The 15,836-nt window shown below is 41.4% G+C and overlaps 1 protein-coding gene across 1 annotated transcript in view; it reads right to left on the bottom strand.

Annotated features, from left to right (window-relative positions):
• Positions 1 to 15,836, bottom strand: part of tnmd (tenomodulin) — a 107,064-nt gene that overhangs the window by 9,552 nt on the left and 81,676 nt on the right. The window contains exons 5-6 of the mRNA XM_036127437.1: positions 5,644 to 5,803; positions 1,592 to 1,686 (exon numbers count right to left, since the gene is read on the bottom strand). Coding sequence (XP_035983330.1) covers positions 1,592 to 1,686; positions 5,644 to 5,803 — 255 coding nt within the window. The remainder of the gene's footprint in view (positions 1 to 1,591; positions 1,687 to 5,643; positions 5,804 to 15,836) is intronic.

Raw genomic sequence — 15,836 nt, 5'->3', positions numbered from 1 at the left:
CAGGGTGATGAAAAAGGTGCAAGGCGCTGCAGTTGCTATGGATATAACAAGTTTATTAACCTAAGCTAGTCAGAAATAGACGGTGGACATGTGTACATGTTATCGCATGTGGTCAATTCATTTCATAAGCTTTATTTAGTTATTTGGGTCGAGCACAGCGGCGCCATCTCCACAGGGTTGTCAGAGGCAGTTACTTACTTTGAAATTTCCAGGACCACCTGCGCTCTGATGGGGCTGCGGCGACAAAGTTCGGCTACATATATCTGTTAGGCTCAGCTACAAGGACTCAGCCGATTATCCTGCTTTGTGAGTGTGCTCTGTGGGCCGGAGTGGCACCGGATTCCAGGTCTGTGAAATGCAGATGAGCTGAACGAACGTTTTTTTTTTTTAATGTGCGACAGAAGAAAGGCGGCAGCAGTGTGTGTTTGTGTGTGTGTGTGTTTGTTTGCGCGCATTTATATGAGCGCGGGATGAAAAATAATGGTAAATAAAAATAAATGCGGCTCAGCTCACACATGTGGCATCCCACTGACATGAGCGAGAGCGCAGACTCCCAATTACAGACTGCTGCCTGCCCTCCGCTTGGCCACAAAGGCCTTTGTTATCAGCAGACCCACAAACAGCGGTCTTGACGTGCTGCTGGAATGGATTGCAATGGTGCGCATTGCTTAGCTGATAGTGGCAGGACATTTCAAAAGGAGCGCGGGGTTTTTCATCCCCTGGTATGTTTTAATTGCCCGCTGGCGCGGCTCATGGCACGGGCAATCAGGGCGAAGACAGAAGTAGCTCAGAGCGGCTGGGATAGAGGGGACAGAAAAAAAGTTGAGGGGGTTTCTGGGACGGGCCTGATAAATGTCAACACTACGGGACATCTCATTTCTCCGCGCGTCTCTCTGCATTTCTCACCTCTGCGCGGAGGAGAGCAAGCCTGACTCATTATCCTTGAAGTTACCTGAAGTGACAACTCACCTGTGAGCGCTGAGCATATCTGTGCATATCCTTTCTCCTCTGTGTCGCACCAGCATCTTTAATGTGAGGCTGTAGTTTGCTTTTTGTCAGTGCCGTGTAATATACTGTGCGGAGTGAGTTTCCCTCAGAGCCTGCGATAATTAATCATACCGTATTGAGGGGTTTACACGCGGCGTGCAAAAACACGCCACTCGGCTTCTGCATTCATTTTATGTGCTTTGATAATTAAAGTGTTATTAATAAGTGCAACTTATCTGTGCAGCAATGAGTGACCTTGGGAGTGCTTCTTTGTGCAGAGATGTCCACTGACTACGGAGGGGAAAAAAAAAAAATAGCACTAACGGGTGCTGTAAGGCACAAGTTGCTGCCTTTGAAAGGCTGGATATTCCTCTCAATTAATGGGGAGACATTAAGGGAGTCTTCAATGAACTAGCGTTGCTTAAACAGATATATAGAGCAATTGCTATGCCCTCTGGTGCACAAAGTCAGTTTTAACATCAATTAGTGAGCAATTTATATGCAGAAAGAGTCGAGGCAGAGCCGGGCCTGATTGAAGTAGCTCACTGTATCTCGTGGTGTGGTCTCTGGCAGAGAGGGAGGGGAGGGAAGGGCCCCCACTTACGTAATCGTGCACAGGAACGTGGTCCTGGACGTCCCGGGTGAAACGCTGACCTGCGACCTCTGCATCGGGCGTGTCCACATCCTGATCCTCACCATCTGCAGGAGGTAAGGAGATAAGCAGCTGAGTTTCTTTTGTTTGAAAGTGAAATGAGAAAGATTAAAATTTCACCCTGTTCTCCCTGTGGCTTTTTTGTAATTAACAAGTGAAATGTGTTCAGATTCATCCCTGGCTTTCCCTCCCCCCCCCCCACCCCCCTCCTCCTTTTTCTGTTAAACAATGCTGTTCCTGTTGTACTAACATGCAGAATCTAATTTGTAAAACATCACATTTACAGCATGTTGGGAGAAGAAAAAAAATCCCACTACGATAACCAAACAGAACATGACCGAATCTAATGGGGCTCATTGTTGCAAGCACGCTATTCTGTATTTTTTGTTTTATTAAGAATGAATCACACAGGACTTTGCAGTATGTCATGTTAAAAACGGGAAAATTCAATGCACTTCATAAGGATAGAACAGAACCGTATTGTAAAGTTAAAAAATTTTTTAAACAAAAGAGTAATGCATATTTCCGTGCGGCTCCCTTTTCTCTGACGCTCCTAAATGAAATCCAGTTTAAACATATGGCTTTAGAGTCCATCTCTGTGTGATTTAATCTCAGTATGAATACAGCTGTTCTGTGAAGGTCCCAGCATGAAACATTTTGGTGGCAGCATCATGATGTGGGAAGGCTTTTCTTTAGGGACAGAGAAGTTGGTCCAATTATATGAAAGGACTAATTGAGCTACATAAACGGCTCTGTGTTCTTCGGACCGGCTCTGTTCAACTCAACCTCTTCTGGTGAACAGCAGAGCAGGTTAAATCTGGGCAGAAATATTTAGTTGAGTATAAAACAATTTACTCATAGTATCTTTTTGTGTTTTGCTTTCTTTTGCTTCTTTGTTTCTTCCTCTTCTCTCACTAATCTGCATAAAATATATCGGCACGGTACTTATAGATGTGCTAAATTGTCTCTCCGTTATCTCTGATGCTAATGCTAAACCTCTGCTAATGCTAAAACGGTAGCCCCCATTAGTTCTGCTGCGTTTTCCACTCAGCTTGTTCTGTTCGAGCTGCGGGCAGCACTCATGCTAACTTAAATATTTCTATTAGTCGTACTTAAAGATAAATGTTCGGACTTAGAGGGGTTGCTTGCCAATCCCTGATGTGACATAATCATGCCTGGTGTCCGTCTGTCAAGTTGTTCTAACATCATATCCATTTTTTGCTGCCCTCTTGGTAGGCCATCACTCCATTCAGTCACTGTTACAGCTAATTGACACATTAAGAGTCAGTTGTCCAAAAAGTTCTTGATTTCTAATTGAGCAAACAACTTTTGAAACAACATTTAATTAAAATAGTGTTTAATTTTCTTTCTGCTTTGCATTGTGAAATGCTTATTTGAACACCTAGTAAATGTTGTTCTGTGATAGCTTTAATTTGTCCCCATTGTCAGTTTGTTGAAACAAACCTTGGTTCTTAGTCATGCATATTTCCAATGAGCTGTGATATCCCTGGTTATCAGTGTTTCAGTTTTTGTCTAATTTATTCCTTGTTTTGCAATCCCCCCATGTAGTTTACACATTTTTTCTTATTCTTTTATCTTAGTAGTTTAGTTGAATGTTGCTAGTCTTGATTTTTTTGAATTAAGTATTTTAACAAGCAATTGAACTATTTTGTTAGTAAATTCTCCATATGTATTTATTTGTTATTTGTGTTTATTCTGTATATGTGTAGAGAGAATGCCAGTGTGTGAATTTATTCCTTCATCAACTTCTCTAATAAGCCACACCTCAACATGCAGGTATTCAAACAATAACAGACAGAATCTGAAAGCTGTTGGCTGTTATTTCCCAATAATCAGATGGCACAACGACTTTATTAATAATTGCCCTTGACACTTAATAACAGTTATTCCTTGTCAAACCAACCCTATTGTTGCACAACATGAGAATTGCTCTCAGATATGCTACTGTTAAATAATATTCATATCACCTCTGAATGTGTCAAACTTTTTGTCAAACACACTGATTCCTACTCCCTGCGGTCTTAAATTAGAATAACTAACAAAGACAAACATCCAATCATTAGGTGAATATTCATGTTTTTTAAATCATTATTTTTTGGGGGTGTTTATCAAAACAGCAATCTTCACAGCGGTTAAAGTCTCTGCGGTGTGGAGCTACTAGTTAAGACCGTGTCTATCTTCTGCTTCACGCTGACTTGAGAGTGTAAATTTTGAAGATATGAGGAGCTGACATCAACACAAGGAGCTGAAACTCAAGACGACGGCCTGTCAATTTATCCTAATCCATCTATTTTAATGTTGTCATGTTGTGTTATAGTTCACTGTTTTTTTATCATACCTGAATTAAACTTAGTTAATTAAGCAAATAATCCTAATTATTGTATCACACCAATCTGTTGTTCATGCCGTGTCAATATCATAAATAATTCTTGTTTTTTTTATTTCATGTTTTAGATTGGTTTGTTGACTTAATTCTATTCGGATGGTTTATAGGATGCTTATATTAATTTAGAGTGAAACATGATGTCTTCTGAACACAGAAGACATCATGCTTTTTTATCCACCTTAATCCTGTGGCGAATTCTTTATCTATATTACTATTGCTGCCCTCTTTCTTACTTCTTTTCATTACATTTAAACAATTACATCAGTTGGTAAAAAATGGTAACCCTGTGAACAACAGATTTTTTTTTTTATTCGTGGTAAATATTTGAAGTGAGTTATGTTTGAAGGCCGCCATGTTTGCACACACTTTTTCATCTCTTACCAGAAATGTTCTATAACATCTCTGATCAGCACTTCTGGACTCCAAACAATGATTTTTATTGTCCTTAAGCCACTTTGCAACTAATTTGACAGTATGCTTATCACCATGGTGACAATATGTGCCCAGGCTTCAACTTCCTGGCTGATGTCGTGCGATGTTGCTTTAACATTTCCACAACATGTTATTTCACCATTGGGCCATGTATTTTAAAGAGCACAAGTCGTTCGGCTTGTAGTACTTGGGTTTGCTAGTTTGTCCCTTATTCCTCAAAATGTCACTTGCATCAATGTGGCCAAACACTTAGACCATAGGACCTTTCTGCGAAAATCAAGACCTTTGTACCCGAGTGCTTCTGCAAATGCACTGCTGCATTTTGACTCTTTCCTCTTTTAGTGGCCTTTTAGTCCAAGTCAATACAGGACTTGTTTCACTGTGGATAATGACATTCTCCTACCAGCTTATTCACAAAATGCTTAGCTTTCGTTGTGAAATTGAAACCCACATTTTGCAGCAAAACATGTTAATCCCTGAACACATAATCTGGAAATCGTACCCAAGGATAATATATAGGCCTATTTCTTCTGATTTTCCCATGACATTGAAGAAGGAGGAAGTGTGTTTTAGGTGTTCCCTGAAAAGTCCTCCCCATATGTGCCTCCATTTAACTCGGGCGCTGCAGAAACCTAGAAAGCTGTGACACCTTTTCATATTGTTTAACGGCAAATGAGCCTTATGTTAACATATAATTTAGAAGAAAATAATGAAAAATTTAAATAAGAAAAACATCTCTCTCCTTATTTTGACAATTAGCAGATGGAAATAATTTTGGTAAACCTAACTGACGTAAAACAGGAAAGGTGTCATTTAATTTGAGAAAATTAGAAAAAAAAAAGGTTATGTTACCTTTTATTCAGCATATGTAAACATCAGGTTTCAGCTGTATATTATAAACAAAGCTGAATCTGATACAATATAATGACCTCTTGTGTTGTCTCACTCCGGTTCTGGTATTTTTCATGAGGATCTGAATTCTCCTTCCACCACAGTCCTTCAGCCTGTAAACCCTCCTGACATACAAAGAGCAGCCTGAACAAGCTGCTCATGCAGTTGGTAAATCATGCCGTCTCCATGGACCTACACACGGCCTGTGGGGATGCCCTCCAGCTAGACTCTTAATAGTCTGCATTTAGAGGCAGTTATGCCCCCCCGCTCTCACCAGTCATGGGGGAGGGATGGATCCAGTGGATGGGCAGCTGCTGGCAAATCTCCCAGATTCTGGAGTCAAGCAGGAAGTCCGGGTTAACGATGGGCTCCTCGGCAGGAATCCACACTCTGGGGTCCTCCACCTTCGTTTCCATGGCCTCGGACTCGTCAACCTGCCGGACAGTAACGCGCACACACACAGTCACACACACGTTACACAAACACATTAAGAAGCATGTCCACTCTTGCTAAAACACCCGGCCCCCACGCACAGCAGCACTGTCCTGCATTTGCACTCTTCTCCCTCGAGCAGTTTCAGCCTTGTACTTCCATCTATCACCTTTGTGTCTTCAGAGAGGAGCGCAACCTCCTGACTCCTGACACCCATTGCCCTGCCTCGGCTCTCACCCTCCTCTCAAGCCCCTGGCATGCTTCTTTCTAATATACATCATTGAAATTCACAGAAAGTCGTGATTTGACTTTTAAATGACTTTAGAAGCGGTCTTCATTACTCCGAGAGTGGTTGCAATGTCGTTTAATGTGACAGACACATTAAAGTCTTGTATTCTTCTTCAGCCGTCCCCCCGGTTCCCTGCCCCCCCCCCCCCCCACCCCCACCCCACCCGTACTTCAGTTGGCACTCGGCACCATCGGAGGGCTTAATTTGTTGATACTGTAGTTCATGAGCTGTAAAGTAAACTATTATTGCTTAATGATAGGGACTACATGTCAGTGTTGTCTAATAGAGACATATGAAGGGGATTTAGTAATGCTCTTCCCTAACAGTGCAGATATTTATTTTCTTCATGTATATTTAAATACACACGCAAACAAACCCCTCTACTCCCATTCCCTTGTTAATTAGCCGCCCAGAACAGAAAAACAGTTCGCTTGACAAATGTTTTTACAAGGTGATTTTCTTCCAGTCTGCGGCTTAATTGCACATTAGTTAAGCTTGATGTAAAATCCTGGGGCAATAGCAGGAGTGGGAATCATTTATACCGGGCTCTGCCCCCTCCCTCATGTTAGCCCCTGTCACTCTCGCTTGAATTAGAATTTCACCCTCTGTGCTGAGTTTTGTTTATCAGTAGTAGCAAAAAAAAAAGAGAAAAAAAAAAAGAAATCTGAGTTTAAACAAATTCTGCGATGTCAGAGGTCGTGTTTTAGTGCAGGGTGCCTCTGACACACTCCCCTTCACTTTTAAGCACCGACCAGAACGCTAATGATAACTCCGAGGACCGCCGTATGCTGCAGGGTGATGGTGGTACTACAACGGAGGTGCTGATCCGGCGCTGAGCCGTAGAAATTAAAATCAAACTCCGCGAACACAAACAGCACTCTCTAATTGGACCTCTTAACCACTGGAGCCAAGTGAGTCTTCTGTAGAAAGTAAATGGAGGTCAGGGAGCGGGGCTCACAACAAGACTTGGACTTCACAGTTGAGAGAGAGAGAGAGAGCGAGAGAGAGAGAGAGAGAGAGAGAGGGGGGGCGGTGGTGGTGGTAAAGGTCAGTATTTTAGCATGGGGCATAGATTTCTAAATGCCAGTTGACAAGCACAAAGACAACATGATTACAGACTGCCAGTTTGTACACACTTCTGAAAGGCTTTTCCATTTTGCTATTGACAAATGATATATTATTAAGACACAAGCAACTTTTTATCATGTATTGGACCTTGGGAATGATGGTGATTTGTTTTCCAGCGGCCTGGTCCTGAAGCATGTATGCTTTTCGCCTACAGTGCACAACTTAATTATATACCAGTTGTGCTGTAGTTAACAAATTTACCCTCTCCTGCCACTGTGTCCCAGGGGGGGAAAAGCCTGTCGACATGACACATTGTTTAAAGCGCCCGTTGTTCGCCAGAGATCAACAAAGATTTTCTTACCGTACCCAGGAGCTTTCATATGCCAAATCCTACACGGCGGAGTTTTTTTTTTAATGTAGTTATCCAGAGAGTAAATGTTGCCAGACATATTCTTTTAAAGGGATACAGCTGAATCTTCATTTGTTCCCACAGTCTGCTCTTTTTTCATCATCTTATTTACAAAGCAAATAGCACTAATATAATGATAGACATGCCCTTTAGTGCAGCTGGTTGTTGCCTATTTGCGTTCGTTTTGTGTCAGGTTACATTTCTCCTCTCCAGACAAGGGATTGTTTGATTCATATTCATTAACCTCTGGATGAGGAGTGATATCTTTCACAATGTTAAAAGCACAAACATTGTATTCAGAATATAAAACAGTTTTTAATAACTCTCTTGTCAATTTATTTGTAGCAGCACAGCCGTTCGTCTGTATAATATATTTCATATTTTATACAATACCACCAGCTTTGAGGAGACTGTGGCTGTGTGTTGCTCTAAATGCATGAAGCACATCTTATTTAAATGTTGTGGCGCCATGTCCAGAACAGCAACAACAGGTCTCTTCTAGTTGTTGTTTTTTTCTTAGTTAATTTTTAGCAGCACCACAGGTATTTTTTCCTCAGTTTCTTCTCCTGAGGCACCAATGCTACAAGTTTAGAGGATATTTCACACTAATTACGTGTCGCACACAATGCTAGTCTTTGAGAATTAGATATTTCTTTTTTACTCTTGCTGTAATTTATACAAGAATACATAAATGTCTCAGCATTGTTGTGCTTTTTGATATAGAGAAGTGAAATATGATCAAAGTGAATCACCATGCCATGTTTTTTTTCATCTCCAGAGATCCAGTCCACATGGCACAGCATAAAAAAATCTCTACTTTTTAAAAAAACACCAAAAACTCTGCATGTTGTAAGGGGATTTAAAAAGTTTAGTGTTGCATAATATGCCTGTGAGTGTGGACAGAGCATGAGTCACTACATTTTCACTGCATTTACCAGCAAAAAAACAGATATTACCAGGGTGGAAATCACTTGAGAAAAGAGGGCCTGGATTGGACAGGGGTTACTTTTTATTGAAAGGAGTTTTGTCATCTTAAACTTGTCTACAGCTCTTTCTTTTTTTACCTTAAGTACAACAGATTTCAACTTATTAAAGTTTGCTTGCATTGGAATGTGGCAAAAGAGAGAGTAAATCCTTCAAGCGATGTAAAATTTTAGGTTCATTAACAAATTATCTTCTGAGGCACAAATAAAAACTAACAAACCCTATGAATTTTTAACAGATAAAAACAAAACAATGAGCATCTCCTAATGTGCTTAACTCCCAGGCTTTAGTTATTATGTATCTGTAAATGTTACAAACCTCCTCTAACTTTGAAGTTGTTTTAATTTAGCTTGATATGTAAACAGATTCCAAGTTTATAGCTCCGGCACTGAGTTTTAATCCCAACCAGAGCCTGCTCTCCTCTTTTCTTCTCTCATGGGACCTCATGCATAAAAGAGTGCACAGCTTTCATGCTGAAAGTTGCTGAAATTTTTAAAATTGTGGCACAAAAAAATAAATAAATCTGATGTGTAAAACCGTGCATACGTGTGTTACCGGACCCCTTTACTTTATACATACCGATTTAAGCGGAATTGGGTGCAGCTGCACCGTGGGAGGTTCGGTGAATTGACTTCGATTACAGTTTATTGCTGATCAATGTAATGTTATTTCCATTTTGTTGCTAACACAACTATTATAATGAGAATAATTTTACTATACTATATCAGCTTACTGAGTTGAGCAAAAAAACAACAACTTTGCATTTGTGAGACACGTTTGTGCATCACAAATAGGTTGCACATATATTAAATGAAAATATTTATTCACAATACCAAATTCATTTACAGATAATGCCCTTATAGCAGTGTGAGTTCAGTCCTAGTTCTGATTTCGTTTGGAAATTGACTCCTTGCTGCAAATGACAGACGTTTATTTATCTGAACAACATGGATGAGGACGTCCCATATGACTGGCATGGGACGGCTCAGGGACGACTGTGAAATACCCTGCCTGTCAGCTCCCTCTGAAAAGCTCTGATTGCAAAGAAACACAGCGTAATTAGAACTTAAACCGGCAACACACGGTTCCTCCTAGTTTCCCTCTGTAATGTTGGGGCCAGTTAAAAAAATAATTAGCTATTTATGGACGTGGTTTACCGTCAACATCTGAAGAATCATCACACCTGACATGTTAGGAATTTAACATATTTACATTTGAAGTGTGTGACGTTATTGAATGAGACTAAATGTGATTACATTTCTTTGTAGTTTAAACCATAAAAGCTCATGAAAATACATGGTTTCAATGCTCCTTGAGTTTAATAAAATTTAACTGAGTTATAGAATTTCAGTGTATTTGGGGGACCTTTAGTACTTTGTGGTTTGTTATTGTTGACTGAAAGTCTGTGTGGATTTCTCTTTACTTTCACAAAATGTTAATTTTTGTTACATCCCGAGTTGTATGTAAAAAAATTGCGGCGCAGGTTTTTTGTCCTTTGGTATGCTTTATACATGAGGCCCTTGCTGTTTAAAGTGATGGAACATGGAAGTGAGATAAATTGCTTTAAAATTACATTTACATCTTTCCATTGACTTTTCTGTAACAGAATCATTGGTTATAACTTTATATCTGAAAATCAGTGTTAAGAGCAACCTGCTCAGAGCCTGTTCCATGATTTGTTTGGGACAAATTGCGCTGGTCTTCAAAAAGCAGGCACTTCATGTTCTGGTTGTTGGAGAGATGCCATATGCTTAGCAGCAAAGTACAAGGTACCAGTCTGCCTCTGTGAGGGCTTTGTAATTTAGATTTGCTATTGTTTCACAGTGCAAAACTTGCACACTACTTGCATGCAAATGACCCCGAATGTCTGACTCTGATCTCAATCCGGATTCGGGTGAATGGTAGCCATTAATTTTCACATGGTTTCTAGACTTCATTGCAGACACATCATATTGGTTTGCACTGGCTTCTTCCCTGACTACTTAATGGTAGTCTTTAAATGTTGTACAATTAGTGCTGAAGATTTCAGTGTGCACCACTGTACTGGTAAAATCAATGTTTGGTTGTAGTGAAAAATAATAGTTTACTGTTGACATTATCTCAAATTTGATCTTTGTTTTCTTTTCTCTCCCTAGAAGGATGATGGGATAGGCTAATTTCAATTTAGAAGGTGGGGTATGAAAGTATGTGAGCGGACGGCTGGATACAGCAAGGAGAGATAGAAGGATTGCCATATTGGAAGCTGCTGCTTTGTGTAATGACTGGAAGACAATAACCTGACTTATTTTGCTGTTCGGTCAAAGCAGAGTGATATCTGCTCTTTTTTTACACTGCACCGCTTCATGTAACACAGTAATACAGTGTTAGCCAATGGGATTCCTGTTTATGTTGACAGTAGAGAAGTAGAGATTGGTAAGACCAAGAAAAACACAGTAGTTTAAAGAACCAATGCTGCATGTTTTTTTTTTTTTGTAAGCTGAGAAGACTTAAGTGGTGACAGAGATGGTTTATTTTTCTCAAACTGGGCAGACTAAAAAAAAAACTAAAAAATATTGCAAATACTATTACAATTAGCATTATACTGCTGCTATAAAATAAACACCAATTATTCTAGGAATCATTGCCTCCAATGTCTGCCCTTGGCAGTAAGGAGTAACTGCAGAGCTGTGGGGGCGTTCCGACTGTGGGGGCGTTCCGAGTGGGGGCGTTCCGACTGTGGGGGCGTTCCGACAGTGGGGGCGTTCTTACGCTCTGCAGTTATACCCTTCTCGATTCAGTGTCTGAAAACATAAAGTAAATTTTCCTGAATTGACTTGTATTGTGTCTGACTGCACCTTGGTCTGACCTAAGATGGCCGCTCTGTCGGCACGCCTCCCACCCGACAACGCGGCGTCTACGTATACATGTCTGTGCGCAGAAGGACCCCCCAGTCGAACGCCCCCAGTCGGAACGCCCCCACTCGGAACGCCCCCACAGTCGGAACGCCCCCACTCGGAACGCCCCCACAGTCGGAACGCCCCCACAGCTCTGCAGTTACTCCTTACTGACTGAATCCGGTGAATTCTCTCCCGTTTTCCAGATAAATCAACTGACTGAAAACGTCACCCCTTTAGGGGCTACATAGGACCAATTGATTGAATTCAATTATTGTCTAACTTAATAAATTATTTCGAATTTGTATTGAAAGTAAGCAAACTTCCAGAGCTCCGTCCGAGGATGCCCGATTTTTGCTCCGCTTATGGGTGCGCAAATAAAAGGACACTTGTTTTTTATTAAACAAACCATACATTGAAAAATATTGCAGTTACACAAAAGCATCCGAACCTTTCGTCCGTTGTAAGGCAGGTGACAGTCCGGATTTTGAATGCCCCACACGCATATTTGTCCTTCTTTTTCAGGCTTTATGGTAGGAAGCGGATTTTTTTTTCCAACTTTGCCTGGCTCCATGCAGCAAAATGTCCAATCGCCTACTCGCTCGGATCTGGTTTTTACCTGGGATTACATGTAATTAATACGCTGCGCTGCAGCTGTGTGACAGAAGCAGCGCTGTCAACTCTGCCTCTGTATGCTTTCTTTTTTTTTCTACAGTCGCTGGTAAATTTCGTGAGTTTTTTTTTTTTTTTTTTTTTTAGCTTTATTTTTGAACGTGCAGTCGCATATTTGGGGTGTTTCTCCAGTAGAAGCCCTTATCCCGACAGGACAGAATTCTATCGTAGGCTACTACATATAATAGTCATAATAGTCCTCACGCTGTTGCTTTCTCCTAACACCGCGAGCCGGTTAATATCTGTCTGCATACAACGCCGTTATTATTACAAATCACATGTGGTCCCTAGGTAAAACTAATACCCTGCGATAGGGAATTTTTTCGTCGGGACGGATTTTTTCAGCGGGACGGACATTTTTCGTCCGTCCCGCTGAATGAAGGAGATGGAGGGAAAAAATATATTTATTGAAGTGGGCAAATCAACGAACCAATCAGCGTTTGCGTGGGCGTTCCGACAGTGGGGGCGTTCCGACAGTGGGGGCGTTCCGACAGTGGGGGCGTTCCGACAGTGGGGGCGTTCTTACGCTCTGCAGTTATACCCTTCTCCACCTGATTGGGTAATTTGCAGATAAAATATAAGAAGTAATTATCATATCAATATGGTATATATTAATTTGTTTTGTAATTTGATGTAATTTTTGGCCCACCGACAGAAAAAAATCTTGATAGAGAAACTGTACTTTCTCTTTACTTAACGATGCACAGACAGCATCTCTGCTTCAAACACTTTACTAAAGCAAATTGTAAAACAATCTTTACAATAACCTGATATTTTTAAATTAATACATGTGAGTGAAAACATATATATGTTGGCTGCTGGACTGCATTATTTATTAGCTGTCAAACAAATGCAGATTAAAACCAATTTTAGATTAATTTTGCTGTTCAGTTTTATGGTTATTTGTAATTTCACAGCAGAAAACCCAGTACAAGCAGTAAAGATTTCCCCTAACCGTCCCTATCCATTCACTGACTTTATATAGAATAATATGAGACCATTCACACAGTGCACTGCAGGACTTTGATGTATTTACATCCTCTGCAGTGTTGCTGTTTATCTGCACACCGCTTTCTCTGTTTGCAGTTGTTGTCTGAGTAGGAGGTTCGGGGTCGCTGGGTGACCGTTGGTCATCCATATTAAGAAGCTGTTTAATGGACCAAACAACATCTACTGACAATGTTAAAGACTGTGAAGGAGGGAGCCGGCGGTTTCTGAGTCAGACTGGGGGAACTGGGATGAAGCTCGGGGATTACTCCCTCAGACATTTAATTGAGAAGGAAAATTGAAAAGGGAAGAAAAAACCTGGCGAACAATTCGTATTTGTCACCTGGTTCCCCCTCCGCATGGACTGTGTTTCCTTATCAGCGGCTTGCAGTTATTCCTACAGTTTTCTCTTTTGTTTTTCACATCAGCTCCTAAGCCTGCTGCTGTTCCTCTGAGCCCTTTTTTTTCTTGAAAGCCTGTGGTGGGGTTAAGCTGGGAACCATTACTGCTTAGATTTAACCCCTGTGTGCTTCAACACTTGAGGAGGAACTTGTGTTGTGTTGATCTTTTGCAGGGTCACGTGTAGGTGGATGCTCAGTGGAAAGATTAGGGGGGCCACTGCGTGTGTGAGGACAGACTTGGGTCACTACTTATTACTTTAATATGTGCCCCCCCCCCCCCTATATTGACTGGGTTTTGGTTGTGTAACAACAACACAACATGCCTGTTAAATCAGAACTTCCTGGTGTTTTAGAGACAGTAGGCAGTAAACATGAACAATGAGAAGAGAAAGTACACGTTAAAATTCATGTATATAAAGAAGTATAATGTATAGCAATTAGGGCTGGGACGATATAGCCTAAACAAAATTACGGTGAGAGCACATTGATGACTCATCCAGGAGGTCACAGAAGAAATCTATAACAACTTCTAAAACACTGCAGGCCTCACTTGACTCAGTAAAGGAACAACATTCTTTCAGTCAAACATAGTGGTGAAAACAGCTCAGAGTAAAAAAAAAAAAAAAATTGCAACAATTGCCCCTTACAACACTCTTTGCACAGTAGACCTAATCTTTATGCTCATGGAATTGGTTCACGGCAGAGTATAAATTTTGTGCACATGCCCGAAATTCGGGCCAGGTTGGGTCATGATGTCAAGCCGGATGGTCGGATTTTGGTCTGACTGCTTCTAGTACCAGTAATACCTTAAATAAAACATTTATTCAGATCGGATTTTCTTCTGGTTCGGACCCACTATTCAAGTGTATTGGTCCGGCTCAGGTCAAAGTAGATTTACTGCGCCTGATCTATACTCTATTTCACGGGTCAAGACAGTTTGATAATCCAGTCTACAAGTGTTCTGTGGATCTGGGGAACACTTGACTGTGTTACTTGGGTTATTTATAAGGTAACTTTGGTAGAATGGGGTTCCTGTGTAGCTTATAGGGATTATTTGCTTGCTACGTACCAAAAGCAAGCGTTTTGTCCAAATGTTTGGTAAAAGTACGATTTGGTCCAAGTACTGTATTTTTTCGATCATAAGGCACACTAAATATTCTTCCGAGTGTGTGATATCACTCCGCCCCGTTTCTGCACACACCTGTACAGGGTGTACCCCGCCTCTCGCCCATTGACAGATAGGCACCAGCACCCCTCGTGACCACAACAGGGATAAGCGTGTTAGAAAATGGATGGATGGTTTATTTTATGCTAGCACGTATTCTGGGCCTGGGCTACCTAAAGGCTGCCAAGTACTTGGCTGTACTGTGCCAGTGGGACGAAGCGGTGGAACAGACGGTAAAATGTGTGATGAGCTAGCTGAGCACCTAGAGCCGTTTCTTTTCCAGCAGGCTCCCACCTGTCAGTGAGAACAGAGAGGGACTGTGATGCCACGCGTCCTTGCGACCGCCTGCTTGGAGCAGCTCAGTGTATCAAGCTCAGTGTCGCATATAAAACAGTTTGATGTAAAAACTTCTTGCTTTCAAGAAGTTTATAGTGTGACACCGCATACGTGGTCGTAAAAATCGAGCTCTGCACGTACCTGTATGCGCAGAATCCACACCGAGTCCGCCTTGAGTAGGCGTGGACCTCTGTGGAGTGAAGTACGCCCGAGTATGTGGGGGTCTTTACATGAATGCACTTCCAGTTTCAACATTAAAGTCAGGCAATCTTGTAGACAGCTCAGGGGTCAGATCAGGTAGTGACACAGTCTACCGTAATGGTTCAGATATCCATTGAGTGGAGTGGCTTCATTGCTAACCAAAGTTGTACTTGCACATTTTGCCAGATTTTTGAGTGCATTATACCACATAAAGTCGGTCAGTAAGCACAACAGTAATTATATATAAGGCGCACTGGATTATAAGGTGCACCATCAATTTTTGAGAAAATTTAAGGATTTAGGTGCGCCTTATAGTCCAAAAATACAGTAAATTGGATCTCAATATGTAGTCATGGAGAGGAGGGTGTCTAGTTTGGGGGGCTTAATATTGAGGTCAATCTCTATCTTAAGTGGACGAGTTCAACTGTCTTGCTGTCATGTTCATGAGTAGTTGTAGGATGGAGCAAGAGATGGAAATAAGAATTGGGGCTTCCTGGACGCCATCCTTTGAAGGTTTTCTGGGCACATCCCACTTGAAGAAGACCCTGGGGCACGCTCAGAACCTGCTGGGGGGAATTTATTTCCCCTCTGGCCTGGGAGCAATTTGTAATCCCCAAAATGAGCTGGAGAGCGTTGTTCGGTAGAGGATG

This window comes from Fundulus heteroclitus, chromosome 23 (genome assembly GCF_011125445.2).
Source record: "Fundulus heteroclitus isolate FHET01 chromosome 23, MU-UCD_Fhet_4.1, whole genome shotgun sequence".
Taxonomy (NCBI): Eukaryota; Metazoa; Chordata; class Actinopteri; order Cyprinodontiformes; family Fundulidae; genus Fundulus; species Fundulus heteroclitus.
This window is presented reverse-complemented; position numbering and strand designations above follow the sequence as displayed.